Source organism: Lolium perenne, chromosome 4 (genome assembly GCF_019359855.2).
Source record: "Lolium perenne isolate Kyuss_39 chromosome 4, Kyuss_2.0, whole genome shotgun sequence".
NCBI classification, from domain to species: Eukaryota; Viridiplantae; Streptophyta; class Magnoliopsida; order Poales; family Poaceae; genus Lolium; species Lolium perenne.
In genome coordinates, this window is record NC_067247.2 from 79,426,153 (window position 1) to 79,443,853 (window position 17,701).

General features: G+C 39.4%; 1 protein-coding gene across 1 annotated transcript; it reads right to left on the reverse strand.

Annotated features, from left to right (window-relative positions):
* Positions 1-6,632: 6,632 nt before the first annotated feature.
* LOC127293074 (transcription factor bHLH18) lies at positions 6,633-8,932 on the reverse strand. The gene is made up of 4 exons (XM_051322626.2): positions 8,807-8,932; positions 8,549-8,663; positions 7,563-8,459; positions 6,633-7,440 (listed from the first exon to the last, which is right to left on the reverse strand). Exons 2-4 carry the CDS (start codon positions 8,573-8,575, stop codon positions 7,366-7,368), a joined length of 999 nt encoding a protein of 332 aa, XP_051178586.1. The 5' UTR covers positions 8,576-8,663; positions 8,807-8,932; the 3' UTR covers positions 6,633-7,365.
* Positions 8,933-17,701: the final 8,769 nt, after the last annotated feature.

Sequence of the window (17,701 nt, forward strand, 5' to 3'; positions counted from 1 at the left end):
AGTATATTAGCATGTTAAATTGTTCACGTGTCGCCGGAGCCACTGAAGCCGAGCCAAGCTGAAGCGAGCCAAGCCGCCAGCCGAAGTCCAGCCGAACCTGAAGCCGAGGAGCGCCACATCCGTCTAATCAAGATCCGATGCATCGGGACGCGCCACGTCTCCGCTTAAAACACCAAAATCTGAATACTTCCGAAAATTATAATTAAATAACCGTAACTCCGTTTTGATCGATTCTTTTTTCTTTAGTTTCAGAATCTTATTATCTACACTTTGGAGTTGGAATTTTCAAATTATAAGTAACTAATTTTCACGTTTGTAATATTGGATATTAAACCTCATCTTGAACATAATTGGAGTTATTTAGTTAATACATGTTGGAAATCAATGTGTGGGATGTCCCTGCATGTTAGACTTGATGCATAATATTTTTGGTCAAAATTTAAGTATTTTATATCATAATTGCATGCATGCATATAGTGTGAAACATTATTGTTGCATTGATTATTCATTAAAATTATTATTTTTACCTTTGCGATAGATTGTGCGGAGTGCGCGAGTGCTGCTGAGGAGAAATATTGTTTAGAGTGCTGTTCGGATCAAGGCAGGTTACACCTTTGTTCATATGTTTGTCCCAATTTTTCTACTATGCATGTCTTTTTTCCTTCAAATGATTAGTATGCATGTGTAGAATGTTTTGGTAGATTTTACTTGGTAAATATTTTACAAGTTCGCGTGCTATTTTGTAGATTGCCATGAGTAGAAATATTACTTAGAAATATTTCCACTTGATATCATGGTCATAGGAATCCCTAAATTTTTCTAAGTGCCATATAAATACGGATGGGTACAAAAGAAAATTTCTAAGTACCTGAGCTCTGTTTATGAGCGCAACTTTACTCCCAAAAGTCTTTTTCAAAATAAAACAAAGTTTTCTTCTGGGTGGAATGGTTTTGTCGGGACAACGAGTGGAGATTGGTGGAGGACTGCCGCCCAGGATCAAAGAAGTCTGCCATGTTCCAGATGTCAGAAGCTTCTAGTGCAACCACAATACAATATGGGCTCTGTCTTGGCTAAGTACTTATTGGGAAACCTCGCCTGGGTACCGCCATTGGGAGGAATTTTGGGCACTGGCGGATCCGGAAGGTAGAGGGGCTACTAAGGAAAAGCTTCGTCGTGACCTAGTCCTGGCCTTAATGAAGATGAACAATTTTGGCAAAAAGGCTTGGTTGTGAATTGTGGGTAAAGAGCGCAACCTCTCGAGAGTGTTAACCTGATCGATCAGCCGTGTCCACGGTAAAAGGACAATTTGAGCATCTGAAGGATGGAGCCTCTAAATGATTTCCTCTCTCTTTTCAAAGAAGTTTTTAAAACCCTATGGCGTGTGTAATATCGTTCATAAGTGGGGTTTTTTGGAAACTTGGTGTGTAATATCCAAGTGCTCGGGACTTGGTGTGTCATATCCAAGTGTTAGGTTGATTTGGACACTTGGTGTGTAATATCCATGTGCTCCACTCGGCCAATATTATTTATCAAAATTTTGCAAAGTAGGGTAAAAGATTTTCTCTCTAACTTTGTGAAAATTGGCTTTACACAAATATACCTCAAGCCTCCTCTTATCTGCCTCGCATGTAGATTTAGTCAATTTCCCCCTTCTTGGTGTAATTTGTCATACATTCAAAGTATTGACCAATTCTATTGGCTGCACTCATGTGCAGAATACGAAGGTTGATGAAAGGTGCGCTAGGATCGCGGGTCTACACTCAATGAGCATGTGGCGTTGATGGACTTAATTTATCTTAAGTTTTTCGTCGCTTTTATTTGAGCTAGCCTTGAGCTATGCAAAGTTGTAATAAATTAAACTCTGTATTTATTAGATTCGTGTAATAATGACATTGTGTTTTACATGATATTTCATCGACTGTGAGTGCTAGCTTATGATCCAGGGACTAGCATGTTAATCCCAGAGACTTAGGATCCTACCCGATCCAAGGTCATTACATGTTGCTTACCGGGGGCCAAACCGGGTGATTTCCATTGGTTGAGCAGCTAATTCCACGGAACACCATTGGAAGAGACTAATACGAAACCACACCAACGACCACGAAAATCGACCATATCCTAGGAGATCCACCGGGCACACGATTCCACGCGCCCTCCACCGATGCTTGACGCACTATCAGAGCGAGGATAGGACGAGAAGAACTTCATTCTGACTTTAGGATGTAACCCCACCTCACCATCCCGAAGAAGACAATCAACACAACCTAACAAAAAACAAAAACCCTCCCCCCGACGAGAGGCTGTGGTCCGCCACACCTTCAAGACCCCAAGGCCACCAGAGGTGAAGCGGATCAACGATGTCACCCTAAATGGACTGGCCGCCTTCGCATCGCCTCCTCCTAGAGTCCCGTACGTAACGGTTCACGTTTAATCCAGTTTTTTTGTGGTTACATTGAATAATATGGTAGTTGGTTAGACATGCTTGGGAAATTGCATTTTCTAGAGGCACGACAAGTTGAAATTATCATGCATAGAATTCCAAGAGTACATGGATAGGAAAAACGCAAAATTGAAATGTTATGCGCAATTGATTCATTCTTGTTTGTATATGCACGGCATGTTGCATCACAAGCAGAATGAAACTTTTTCAAAAGACTAGAGTCAATGGATTATTTTATATGGAATGTAACATAAAGGAAAACCCTATTTTTTTCCTTTTAAACTCACACTGAATACCTTCGTTAAATATAAAATTCTTCAATTCTAAGAGGTCGTTACCGAAGTTCGAGATGTGCGAGGACATGAGTAGGCCATTGGACTTGGACTTGGGCTTAGGTATGATGTATTAGATGTCACGCAGCAAATCCAACAGCCGAAATGCATGGGGGGAGAGCCTATTGTCCTCTTTAAGTGGAGCGGACCATTGGCTCCGCATACCCTTGTACAAACCATCGGTATTTATGGGCTTGGTCCATTTAAGTTGCCAACGCGTATTTCTTTCACTGTCACACGATTTGCTTGTGCGTGAATGTGTCAATTCTCGGTTCAAGTGTCTCCGAGTGACTTTCATTTTTTTGCGATTGGATTTCTATATTCGCACGAGCAAATTAGAATAGTTCAGAGGCACTAGTGCGGTGGTTATTGATGATTGTAGGCACCTGTTGACGGTGCTTGGCAAGGCAAGGATACGACATTGCCCGCGAGAAGCTAATGAGGCTGCACATGAGCTTGCTCGCCATGGTTCTTTGGAGAGGGTTAAAGTTTTCTGGTTTTCGAACCCTCCTGTGTTTATCATTCCTGTAATTGTTAAGGACCGTGTGTTGATTGAGTAATAAAGTTGTCAAAATTTCAAAAAAAAAAAGAATAGTTCAAACTTCAAATATAAAAAATGTTCAAATTTTAAAAAAATTAATTATGAAAATCGTTTCAAATTGAAAAATGTTCGAAATAAAAATTATTCAAAATTCAAAAAAAAGATCAAATACGAAGTTCAAACTAAAAAATGTTCATATTAAAAAATTCAAAACTAAAAATGTTCAAACTTAAGAATTGTTCAAATTCAAAATAGTTAAACTCGAAAATTGTTCAGATTAAAAAATGTTCAAAATTAAGAATCGTTCAAATACAATTCAAAAAAGTTCAAATCTAAATAAGTCAAACTTCAAAATTGTTTAGATTTGAAAAGGTTCAAAATTTAAAAAGTTCACAAAAACCGACAAGCAAAACCTAAATTAAAGGGGAAACGAATAAAACCATGGCGCTCGTCGCTGGAAGCGAATAACTAGACGAAGAATCCAACAAAAAATAGAAGGGAGACGAGAAAGAGAAAAGAGAAACTCACTACACCTCAACCAGATCTGACTAAAAGGGAGTGAGCGTAGTTCCGCCCGAAGTTCTTCCTTTTGGTCCGCTCCAAATATGTGTCAATAAAAGGTACCGCATCTCTTTTTTTATTTCCTTTAATTTTGGGTTTTTTTAAAAATAATTATAAATATGTTCAAATCTAAAAAAATGTTTTTTAAAGTTCGAATCTGAGAAAATGTTTAGACTAAAACAATTCAGATTTATAGATATTCAAATACGAAAAATGTGTAAATAAAATTTGTTCAAATTAAAAGGTTCAAAATTAAAAAATGTTCAAATTTTTTGAAGTTCATAAAACCCGAGAAAATCGAAGAAAAATCAGAAGGAAAAAAGCGTTTAGATAAAAAAGAATTGAACGAAAGAAAACAAGAAAATAACTAAAAAGGAATAAAAACGGCTATAATCAAAGGCAGAAGAACCTAGGTAAACGTGATGGAACACGAAGAACGAGTCGGGAACTTAAAGAACACCTGCGCGTAAGCGAAGACTTGCTGGGCCAGGCCCATCCGACAAACGGGTACGCGGAGAACGAGATAAAGTCCGCGTTGAGCGGAGAATAGGGTTCGCCATGCATGGGCCGTTTGATGGAGTTTGGGACGACTGGGAACATGTTAGCCTTTTTTCTGTTCTTTTTTTTTCTAAGTGAACAGAACCCCACCAGAAAAAGCTCACCAGCACTAGTGAACAGCAATCGTCACTGGGTCACTTGAAGAAAAGGCAATACCTGCACAACTTTGCGATAAAATCCAGATGGTCTACTGAGTTTTTTTTCGAAATGGAGATGCTCTACTGAGTGACCTCCTGTTTTTATGAACCGAAGTCGACGCAGAGCATAGACGTTACAAATTCACAACATGGATGATTCAGGCGATGACCACTTGACCAGCCTACAGGCTACAGCCATGCTACTGTCGAAACCAAACACGCGTCTGAAACGCTCGCTCGCCGCTGTTTCTTTGCCTATTAAGCTCCCAACGTTCTAATTGCCTCTCTTTCTTTTCTAGCGCCGGCCGTGTGTAGGCTGATTCAACGTGGCCGACCGTTCGATCTCAACCTCCGGTTACGCGTCAACACCTCCTCACTGGATCCTCCTGTCCTCGCTGCTCAAAATGTTTCTCCTCCTCTCTTTGACCCGGGAAACAAGATTAAGCCAGTTCTTTTGGCAGGACATGAAACCATTTCTCACAATGTTTCATCTAAAATTATGCTACTTACGAGTTTCCACAGAAGTATTGATTATGTTGCTTACCGGCGACCAAACCGGGTGATTTCCATTGGTTGAGCAGCTAATTCCAGGGGACAACATCGCGATCAGTGACGGTGTTTGAGAGCGACGGTTTCAGCAATCTAAAAATGCAGGTAATCCCAGGGCAAGTCTTTCAGTCAGATCTTGCCCAGCCCATTGGCCCAGCAAAAAATAGGATCCTGCCTTGCTACCTCAATCATGCCTCAGCGAGAAATTCACGTAAGACAAAACTGCTCTTGCAGAAATGCAGAGGTTGCCCCCACCACTTGCTCAGATTTAGTGGTTGTGTGGGCTTAACAAATACAGTGAGAGATTTCATCAGATGCTCTGGCTTGCAAATAAGCCCTGCTTGCAACACAGCAAGGTAGGTTTCTAGTTGACTAATCGCCAGATTGGGGGAGATGGTAGGGCTTAGTTGTCAAGCCACTTAGCTGTAACGTGGCACAGCAAAATATGTTAAGGTTGTAGGGGTACTACTATATTACTAGTATCCTTCCAAGTTGGGAACTCCAAAAGCATCTCATGTTGTCATGCTGAAGGTTGCAGGCTTTTAAGTTCCCAACAAAATATATGATGAGAACAATGAGATGTAGTATTGGGGGTAGAGTTGAGAACAATACCACATGGAATTGAGTTTCGTTAGGAGTGTATCTCATTTACAATTGTTCCCAAGATTTCCTATACTGCCTTAGAACATTTACAGTACAGATGCTTAAGAGAGATGTCTAGTAAAATAGATCGGCATCGATCTTGTTAAGTAGGTTGCACGGATGGTTGTTGTATAGTAACATGAATTATGTACTCCCTACCATACTTTACCGAAAAATGAGTTATATCAGGCACCGGTCTCTAAACTGATAATTGTGCAAGAAATAAGCACCTTGCACTTATCTCATTTTCAATTGTTCCCAAGATCGATTTCCTATACTGCCTCAGGGCATTTACAATACATGGGCTTATAAATAGATCGTCGATCCTGCCAACTAGGTTGCACAGATGGTTGTTCTATAGCAACATGAATTTCTTTACCGAGAAATGAGCTGTATCAAGCACCGGTCCTTAAACTGATATACTTGTTAAGCACCTTCTTGTATAGTAACATGAATTATGGACCATTCTTAAACGAAAAAATGAGTTGAATCAGGCACAGTTGTTTAAACTGATATACCTGTGCAAGATATAAAGCACCTTGCACTTTGAGGGAGAAACTGTAAAACAGTCTGAATACGATCGGTTCTGCATGAATAGAGCAACGCCGCCGTTTTAATCTACATACACACACACGTGCCCTATGTTCCTAGTCTGAAATGTATGGTTCCATTATTATTTTTATGTATGAAAAGAGAAGAGCCCTCCTTGTAATTTGGTATTGATTTGTGGACAGGTAATAAATATGATAGTGCTATCCAGGCAAATATACAAGATCGTTTAACGATTCTGGCACATAAACAATTCGGGCAGATATATTTCAATATTAAGAAAGACATATCTTAGCTGAAAGGACATGTAACCAAGAGATCCATGAAGTTAACAACCGAGCATATATTTATTTATTCTTTGTACTTGTATGCAAGCAAACAAGAGGGTACAGATGGAGCTACATCTTGATCCTGTTACAACAAAACTCACAAGGAAACTACAAGCAAAGGGTTCATCAAAGCTGGGACCAACTTGTACTAGTACCCTGAAAAACAGGAACACCCTGCTCTACTACTTCTGAATCGAAGGCTTGCAAAAGTCCACCATCAGTGCTGAAAAAAAAGACGACGCCATTTTCTCCACAGATATCTGAAGCCTTTTTGGTGGTAGGATTGAGAGGACGGCAAAGGTGTGTTTGGGTTTGAAAAACTCAATCCTCTCATTGAAAAAACAGGGTGACAGGGCAAAATCATGAAGTGAAGGGGAGAAATGAAAAATGAGGTTTGTAGAAGTCAAACTCCCCTTGGTAACTAGCCCTAGATAAAGACATGTCTCTTAGTTAACAGTCTAGTCTCTCCCAAGAACATGGAGTGATTAGATCAAACCATGCAAAAAAGGAGGTTGAGAATAGAAGTGTAACTAGGTGTTTAGGCAAAAAAAAGGTGGAAATGGCTATCTTTGAGGGGCACTGTGTTGGGGACTGCAAGCAAACTCTCTTCAGAAGCACCAGCAGGGAAGAACCTAAAACCATTAGCCTAGGCTAATGATGAAAAAAAGGAGGGAAATAGAAACCAAAGATCTAAATTAGACTTGATGATCAGGAGGCAGCAGGTCCTTCACCGGGACAACTTGAAGGCTTGATTTAGCTTCCTGACGATGTCCTTGACAGATAAGGAGAAGTCATCACTGGCCTGCAGATTATCATCAGAATAACACATCAGTAAGAGTGTAAGACCATCTAAATGTTAATTAATTTGTGTTCACATGTACAAGTAATAAATTAAGAAGAGATGAGATGATTGAGAGAGCTGACCGTGGCCATGATGGTGATGTCGAGGGTGGAGGCGGTGAAGGGGAGCACATTGGTGTTCATGATGGCGAGGCCGAGGCTCTCCACCTCGGTCAGGGCGGCGATGAGTGCGCCCTTGCGGTTCTCGCAGTGGATCTTGACGAGCACGGTGCGGTCCGACATCCGTGCCTCGATCTCCGGCAGGCCGGCCTCGGCGCCCTCGAAGTTCTCATCGCAGGACGACCCGTCGTCCTCGTCGGCGGTTAGCTGGGACTTCTTGACCAGCACCGCGGACTCCACCGGCCGCCTCCGGGCCACCTCCTCCATGCCCTTGACCTGCTCCTGCAGCGTCTTGACGTACTTGATGGCGTCGCCCAGCACGGACGCCTTGTCCATCTTCTTGAGGCCCGGCACGATCTTGGACAGCGCGATGAAGCGCTCGCTGAGCTTCTCGCGGCGCTTCCGCTCGGCCAGGATGTGGTCCTGGTTCTGTGCGGCGGGGCGTGTTATCGGCGCCGCCCTGGCGGGCTCGGCGGCGACCATGGCGTCGTAGCTCCGCTTGTGGAACGGTGCCACGGCCGCCGCGGCGTCGACCTCCTGCTTGGGCTTGACGCCGTAGTAGGCGGCGGTGGGGGGCTGAGGCGCCGTCTTGGCGAAGGCGTTGCTGCCGCCGAAGGAGAGGATGGTCGGGGAGGAGGAGTCGGCGGGGGAGCCCTGCTCCGTGATGCACGAGTCCCAGCTGGTGGTGTTCAGCTTGGCCGCCTTGCACGGCCGGTGCTCGTACTGCTGCTCCTGCTGGTGCATCAGCGCAGCAGCCTCCAGCTCACCCTGCCCGAACGCCACGGCGATCTGCTGCTCCGTGTACTGCTCCAGCGACGCGTCCGACTGCCACTGGTGGAAGAAGCTCGGCTCGTCCATCACCTGCGCGCCAAAAAAAGACCACACACGATTAGTCACAAGGTGACTGCTAGTGCAATCATATAACAAAGAGAAGATGATGAGTAAATTACCATATTGGAGAACCACTGAGTCGCCATTCGGAGATATAAATTTGTTCGATCTAAACGCCTCGATCGCTTCCAAGCTAAAGATGGCAAATTGTTTCTTTATGAGTTGGCCTGAATCCTGATCAGAACGCACAGCAGTTAGTAAAAATGCAATGTGTAAGCTCGAGCTGAGGCTGTTGCGACGTCTCTGTGCATGTGTGTTGATTATGAGTGGAGGGAGGGAGGAGGAAGAAGCTGAGGCCAAGAACTAGAGAGACCAACCTTCGGAGAGAGAGAGAGAGAGAGGTCAGCTTGGTCCCTTTCCTTTGCTTCGCACCAATGGAAGACGACGCAAGCCGCACCAGCTTATATAACCTTTGGGATTAGGGGAATGAGACTATTTTAAGGCCTCTTGGTTGGGTGTGAACTACTCCTTGGTTCGAGCCTCTTAGACTGTACGAATGGTGGCTGGCTTGAGTCACCTATCCCGTGTACGTGCCCCTTTTATAAAAAAGATTTCGAGGGGCCATCGTGGTTGTATTTTGCCAGTCTAGCTGGTACTATAGATTATTGCTCTCCCACTTTCTCTCCGCAGCATTTTTATTGGCTCAGAAGGATATATCAATTCGTTGTATTACTTCATGGTGATGTCAAGGAGATCGGCCAGAGGATGTGTGAAATATACACACCGAGGATCCGAAATATTTGGTTCTGCTTTTGTCGTTTCTAGCAGTGTTCGGTTGGTGTTGCGTCGCACGGGCCTGTGGGTTGTACAGGAATAGTTTGAGCCTACTTGAACTTGATTTTGGAGATTGTCCGTATCACCAGCAAATATATTTCTGTCCGTTTTCAGCGGGAGGCAAGCAAGCATTCAAAATTCTCAAATATAACAATAAACACTTACATGGATCCAATCAGTTATATATGTATGTGACATGTGATTTCACAAAAATAAAAAAATGATGTTTGATACGATATGACATACTCCCTTAAGTTTGGTGAAACCCGTCATTTCAGACGGGAATATAGTCAGTACATACTAATGTCTTCAAATGTATTTTGATTGGATAAATGAAAATCATGTGTGTATTCTCTCAAAATTCTTCTACAAGTTACACTTTTTATATACTTCAAAAGAAACCAGTGGTAAAAGGTACATTTTGAACACCTCTAATGTCCAAAACAATAAATTCCAGAGGACAGGCAATATATTGTGAATTAGATATTTTCATCTCAGTAAATTGTTTCTAGAGCTCCCCCCCCCATAATGCACCAAAATTAGAGGAAGATATTGTATTACTTATCTTCGTACTTTGAAAGCATAGTCAATTGAATTTGCAATGTAGACAAGAAACAAAAGCCATTAAATTCGGTTTTGGATTTTCCCATTGTAGGAATAAATTATATCTATAGAAACTTCTTTGTTTGATGGAAATGAAACTGGTTTCACAACTTTACAATATATGCCCTTGTAATACCCAGGCGCACATTTTAATTTCTACAAGCTCTTTAATAGAAGGAAAGGGTCTTCTTTTGGTCTGTCGAGGTTTTCTTGTGTAGTTTTTGTTCATATAAAATTCATTACATGTTAGATTGGCAACCAAACATAATGGGTCTCTAAGCCCAGCCAAAGAATAGAAGAATAATTTTCCACACATAGTGACCAAATTAGGAGATAAAATAAAAACGATTGGAAAAGCTAAAATAATGATTATGGAATTAAAGTGTAATATGAAGTTACATAACATAAGGAAAAAGTGTCAATTTGAAGAAAACATGATTTATGGGCGAAATGTGTATCCTTTTTTTTGAAATATAAATATTTTAAAAGTGAAAGCGATGGGAAAATAGGTATTTAAAATAGCTAATAAAAATAATTTCACTATTTTTCTTGATTTTTATGAATGTTCCTTCATTTATCTAGACCTTTGTTGAATTTTATTTTGTTTTTAATATAGTGTTAATTATCGAAGATTTTCTTTGGCTCCCAAGATCTAGTTATCTCTAAGAAAGATCAAATTTCATGTGTCAAAATTACAAAAAATTATAAAACAAATCTAGATGTAGTCCAGGATATATGCTACCATCTTGCAACATCACAACCATAAGTTCTGGTAATTCCTAGGTACACAAAAAAGGAAATCCAATAATTATTTAGTGCTTAAAACATGCATTGTTCACTCTACTCAGATACATACTTTCTATTTATTTCTTAACTGGAATACAAACTATTTTAATTTGAGACTATTCATATTTGTAGGATATATCATATTTGTAGGATATATCATTGAGTACATCCAGATTATTTTACAAATTTGAAAGCTTTTAATTGAACATGATTTCCAGTTAAAAAAAAATAGAAGGATCACTTGAGCTCGGGAGCCAGAAATGCATACTAGTCAATTATTCCACCTATTTTGAACTTCTTAGTTTAAAACAATTCATGGAACTTATCTTATTTATTTGGATATTTGAGATTTCCTTCTTTTATCCTATGTTTCCATATTCGTTTAGCTATGCTGAGTAGTTTCTGTTTGTCCGACTAGTAGTTGTAAATTGTTTGACTATGATGTTTTCCAATAGTATTGTGAGTTGTTATATGTGTTATTCTTTCATAAGATTCATTAGTAGTCATTGTTTTATTTCTTACTACCACTAGGATTTTTTTTGGCTTTCGATATTTTTTCCATTGAGGAGTTAGGTATTAGAATTAGTGCCTAATTTTATAATCTAATTTTCTTTCTGATACTCCGACAATAATTTTAGTTTCCATTATTTCCTAAAATAATAGGGTTTTTAGTTTCCTAATTGAATTTGTCAACAAATCACCATGTTTGCAAAATCGCCATCTCCTTATTTGGCATACCACTTTTACCGCAGCTAACGAGAAATACTTCCGGTATTGAAAGTTAATAGTCTTGTCTGCTAGTTGAGTTTGGAGATAAAACTGAGCACACCGAATAGTTGGAGGAACAAAACTAGAGATAAAAAATTTATAGTTTTACTAAAATTGGGCATTATACGTTATATACCATTAGTGTGTTGAAGTGACTTGATGTCTACGCACGCTTCTATTCCTGTAGACAGTGTTGGGCCTCCAAGAGCAGAGGTTTGTAGAACAGCAACAAGTTTCCCTAAGTGAATCAACCAAGGTTTATCGAACTCAGGGAGGTAGAGGTCAAAGATATCCCTTTCAAGCAACCCTGCAATTACGATACAAGAAGTCTCTTGTATCCCCAACACATCTAATACACTTGTCAGATGTATAGGTGCACTAGTTCGGCGAAGAGATAGTGAAATACAAGTAATATGAATGATTGTAAGTAGTAATTGCAATCTGAAATAAAAATGGCAGCAAGCAAACATGTAGCAGAACTTGTTGGAAACGGTGTTTCAATGCTTAGAAATAAGGCCTAGGGATCATACTTTCACTAGTGGACACTCTCAACATTGATCACATAACTGAATAAATAAATGCTACTTTCTACACTCTCTTGTTGGATAACAAACACCATTCATTGTGTAGGGCTACAAAAGCACACCTCAAGCTGTAGTAAACAAGCTTCACAACATCCGGAGTTCATATTAAAGTAACCTCTAGAGTGCATAATAGACCGTTGCAATTTAGACCGAGTACTAACATAACATACACACTGTCAACAATAGCTATGAAAGGGGGAATAGATCGCATCAATACTATCATAATAATAGTTAACTTCATAATCTACAAGAGATTACAATCATAACCTACGCCAAGTACTACATGATGCACATACTGTCAACATTACATCATGGAGGAGGAATAGACTACTTTAATAAAATCACTAGAGTAGCACATAGATTAATAGTGATACAAAGCTCATGATCACATAAAGATCACATGGGAGAGAGAGATGAACCACATAGCTACCGGTAGAGCCCTCAGCCTCGGGGGAGAACTACTCCCTCCTCATCATAGGAGACAGCAACGGCGATGAAGATGGCGGTGGTGTCGATGGAGATGACTCCGGGGGCAATTCCCCATCCCGGCGGCGTGCCGGAACAGAGATTTCTGTCCCCCGAATTGGAGTTTCGCAATGGCGGCGGCGTCCCTGGAGTCTTTCTGGAGTTTCGTCAATTGGTGTCGAGTTTTTAGGTAACGAGGGCTTATATAGGCGAAGAGGCGGAGTCGGAAGAGTCCCGAGGGGCCCACCCCATAGGGTGGGGCGACCACCCCTCTGGCCGCGCCGGCCTATGGTGTGGAGGCCCTGGACCTCTCCCTGGCTTGCCCTTCTGGCTCCGTGAGTCTTCCGGCGAAATAGAATTTATGTGATTTTTCTGGATTTTTCCGAGCAATAAACAGACATAATAAACAGAAACTGGCACTGTGGCATCTTGTTAATAGGTTAGTCCAATAAATGCCATAATATGATATAAAGTGCATATAAATCATGTGAGTATTGTCATAAAACTAGCATGGAACATAAGAAATTATAGATACATTTGAGACGTATCAAGCATCCCCAAGCTTAGTTCCTACTCGCCCTCGAGTAGGTAAACGATAACAAGGATAATTTCTGAAGTGACATGCTACTTACATAATCTTGATCATACTATTGTAAAGCATATGAGATGAATGATATGATTCAAAGCAATGGTAAAGATAATGACTAAACAACTGAATCATATAGCAAAGACTTTTCATGAATAGTACTTTCAAAACAAGCATCAATAAGACTTGCATAGGAGTTAACTCATGAAGCAATAGATTCTTAGTAGAAGGTTTTGAAGCAACATAAAGGAAGATATAAGTTTCAGCAGTTGCTTTCAACTTCAACACGTATATCTCATGGATAATTGTCAACACAAAGTAATATGATGAATGCAAATAAGCAAGTATGTAGGAATCAATGCACACAGTTGACACAAGTGTTTGCTTCTAAGATAGAAAGAAGTAGGTAAACTGACTCAACATAAAGTAAAAGAAAGGCCCTTCGCAGAGGGAAGCATGGATTGCTATATTTGTGCTAGAGCTTTTATTTTGAAAACATAGAAACAATTTTGTCAACGGTAGTAATAATTCATATGTGTTATGCATAAGACATCCTATAAGTTGCAAGCCTCATGAATAGTATACCAATAGTGCCTGCACCTTGTCCTAATTAGCTTGGATTTACATGGATTATCATTGCATAGCATATGTTTCAACCAAGTGTCACAAAGGGGTACCTCTATGCCGCCTGTACAAAGGTCTAAGGAGAAAGTTCGCATTGGATTTCTCGCTTTTGATTATTCTCAACTTAGACATCCATACCGAGACAACATAGAAAACAGATAATGGACTCCTCTTTAATACATAAGCATTCAACAACAGATAATATTCTCATAAGAGATTGAGGATTGATGTCCAAAGTGAAACTTCCACCATGGTTCATGGCTTTAGTTAGCGGCCCAATGTTCTTTTCTAACAATATGCATACTCAAACCATTTGATCATGATAAATCACCCTTACTTCAGACAAGACGAACATGCATAGCAACTCACATGATATTCAACAAAGGTGAAATAGTTGATGGCGTCCCTAGAAACATGGTTACAGCTCAACAAGCAACTTATAAGAAATAAGATACATAAGCTACATATTCTTTACCACAATAGTTTTTAAGCTACTTTCCCATGAGCTATATATTGCAAATACAAGGAATGAAATTTTAAAGGTAGCACTCAAGCAATTTACTTTGGAATGGCAGAGAAATACCACATAGTAGGTAGGTATGGTGGGCACAAATGGCATAGGTTTTGGCTCCAGGTTTTGGATGCACGAGAAGTATTCCCTCTCAGTACAAGGCTTTGGCTAGCAAGGTTGTTTGAAGCAAACACAAGTATGAATCGGTACAACAAAACTTACATAAGAACATATTGCAAGCATTATAAGACTCTACACCGTCTTCCTTGTTGTTCAAACACTTTACCAGAAAATATCTAGACTTTAGAGAGACCAATCATGCAAACCAAATTTCAACAAGATCTATGGTAGTTCTCCATTAATAGGTTCAAAGTACATGATGCAAGAGCTTAAACATGATCTATTTGAGCAAAACAATTGCCAAGTATCAAATTATTTGAGACCATATACCAATTACCACATGAAGCATTTTCTGTTTCCAACCAAATAACAATAAATGCAGCAGTTTCAACCTTCGCCATGAACATTAAAAGTAAAGCTAAGAACACCAGTGTTCACATGAACGAGCGGAGCGTGTCTCTCTCCCAAACAAAGAATGCCAGGATCCGATTTTATTCAAACAAAAACAAGAATAAAAAGATACAGATGCTCCAAGTAAAGCATATAAGATGTGATGGAATAAAAATATAGTTTCACTAGAGGTGACCTGATAAGTTGTCGATGAAGAAGGGGATGCCTTGGGCATCCCCAAGCTTAGATGCTTGAGTCTTCTTGAAATATGCAGGGATAAACCACGGGGGCATCCCCAAGCTTAGACTTTTCACTCTTCTTGATCATATTATATCATCCTCCTCTCTTGACCCTTGAAAACTTCCTTCACACCAAACTTCTCATAGACTTCATTAGAGGGTTAGTGCATAATCAAAAACTCACATATTCAGAGGTGACATAATCATTCTTAACACTTCTGGACATTGCACAAAGCTACTAAAAGCTAATGGAACAAAGAAATCCATCAAACATAGCAAAACAGGCAATGCGAAATAAAAGGCAGAATCTGTCGAAACAGAACAGTCCGTAAAGATGAATTTTTCTGGGGCACTTAACTTGCTAAGATGAAAAAGCTCAAATTGAATGAAAGTTGCGTACATATCTGAGGATCACTCACGTAAATTGGCAGATTACCTACAGAGAATTCTACTCAAATTCGTGACAGCAAGAAATCTGTTTCTGCGCAGAAATCCAAATCTAGTATCAACCTTATTATCAAAGACTTTACTTGGCACAACAATGCAATAAAATAAAGATAAGGAGAGGTTGCTACAGTAGTAACAACTTCCAAGACACAACAAAACAGTAGCAAAATAAAAACATGGGTTATCTCCCAAGAAGTGCTTTCTTTATAGCCATTAAGATGGGCTCAGTAATTTTAATGATGCTCACATAAGGATGAGAGTTGAAGCAAAGAGAGCATCAAAAAGAAAGTATGAAACAAATTTAAGCCTAACCCACTTCCTATGAAAAGGAATCTTGTAAATAAATAAGTCATGTAAGCATAACGCAACAAGCATAGAAAGGCAACACAAGCGCAACTTCAAGATTCTCAACATAAAGAGGGGAAACTTAATATTATTAAGATGCATATAACCATGTTTCCCTCTCTCATAATAACTTTCAGTAGTATCATGAACAAATTCAACAATATAACCATCACTTAAAACATTCTTATCATGGTTCATATGCATAAAAGTATCATTAATTTTGGCATAAGAAGAATTATTCTCATTAATAGTAATTGGAACAGGATCATTATCAAGAATTTGAACATGGTAAACAAGTTGCATACTAAGGGAATTGTTTTTGGCATTCCCATCATAACTATGACAAGTTTCATAAGGGTAATTATAACCTATGTCATAGCATTCTTTATAATAATTGTCAAAGATTGGAGGCATAGTGTCATCATAAGAAATAGAATAGTTATCTTCCATAGTATGTTCATCTGTAACCTTACCATCATTGTTACTAGAAGGAGATGTATCAAACATATAATCATCAGTAGCAAAAGGATTTTCAAACACCTCATCCCCAAGCTTAGAGCTTTCTATATCATTATGGGAAGAAGCATGGATAATACTAATACTATGGCAATTATTAACATCATCATTTTCAGAATTAGTTTCCCAAAGATTTTCAATATCAAAAGTAGTGTGCTCTTTCAAATCATGATCACTAATGTAGGTAAAGGGCATAGGAAGATCATTGTACTCAGATTCATTATCATAATAATCATTAGGAGCAACATACTTACGGTTACCTATCGTTATCTCATACACGCAGGGATATGTTGTTACCTCTTTCTTTTTATTTCCCGTCTTCTTCTTCTTCGTTCCCTTCTTCTTCTTCTTCTTTTCCTTCTCCTCGTTCCCTTCTTTAGGAGGAAGAGGCTTGAAGGGAGGCTTCTCCACATAACCTGATTTATTTCCAGAAACAATAGAAGAAACTTGGGAAGATTCCTCCTTTTCATTAATAAGTTTAAAACACACAGCGGTCCTATCATATTTTGGCAAAGTGTCATCTTCTAAAATATTTTGTATGTAAGTATTTGTATGGCAATTATCAATGCAATAAGAAAGACACCCATGCAGGACACTATTAATATCAAGGTCACTCATATCTAACAGAGAAATTTTTCTTGATAACTCTTCACACCCCAAAAATAAAGTAAGTTTATCATGCTAATTAAGAAGGATTTCATCATCACAATACAAATTTGCAGCACTCATGGGGTTCGAATTATCATTGGAGGAGCATTGAAAATTAAAATGACCCACTCTATGGCAAAGTTCACAAATAAAAGGATAGAGTGCACAAACTTTTTCACCAAGATCATCTAGAGCCCTAAACCACTTTCTAGTTTTTTCATTCCTATGTTGGATACAATATTCATCTTCGATTTGATTAATTCCACAAGGTCTATGCATTCCACAAAAATTAACATGCTTATAAGAAATAGTATTTTCAGAAGTTTGGGCATGTTTATTGCAATCATTAATAACAGTTTCATCTTTCATACAAGCGTCTTTAAAAGGTTCATGATACTTATCAAAATTCTTCCTAGGCAATTCAAAATGAGAGGCAAAAGCTTTATAAAGATTTGCAACAACTTGAGAGTCAAGACCATAAGTAGCACTCATATTTCGAAATTTATCAGTATCCATAAAAGTTTCAATGCATTCATAATCATAATTTATACCTGATTCTTTACCTTTGTCGTTCTCCCAATCTTCAGTATTCTCCTGAATTCTTTCAAGAAGATCCCACCTAGCTTCAACCTCCTTGCTTGTGAAAGATCCCTCCAAACAGGCATCTAGATAGTCCTTGTGGTGTCCTGAAAGCCTTGCATAAAAATTATTAATAATAACATTACGGGGGAGCTCATGAATGGGACATTTGAGCATTAGTGACTTCAATCTCCCCCATGCTTGGAAAATACTCTCTCCATCACGAG

Bases quoted from the DNA above. Each gene is read 5' to 3' on its own strand.
- LOC127293074 (XM_051322626.2), bottom strand. From the start codon at position 8,575: ATGGCGACTCAGTGGTTCTCCAATATG. The intron at 8,460-8,548 runs GTAATTTACTCA...TTTGGCGCGCAG, and splicing joins CTCAGTGGTTCTCCAATATG to GTGATGGACGAGCCGAGCTT. The intron at 7,441-7,562 runs GTCAGCTCTCTC...GATAATCTGCAG, and splicing joins ACATCACCATCATGGCCACG to GCCAGTGATGACTTCTCCTT.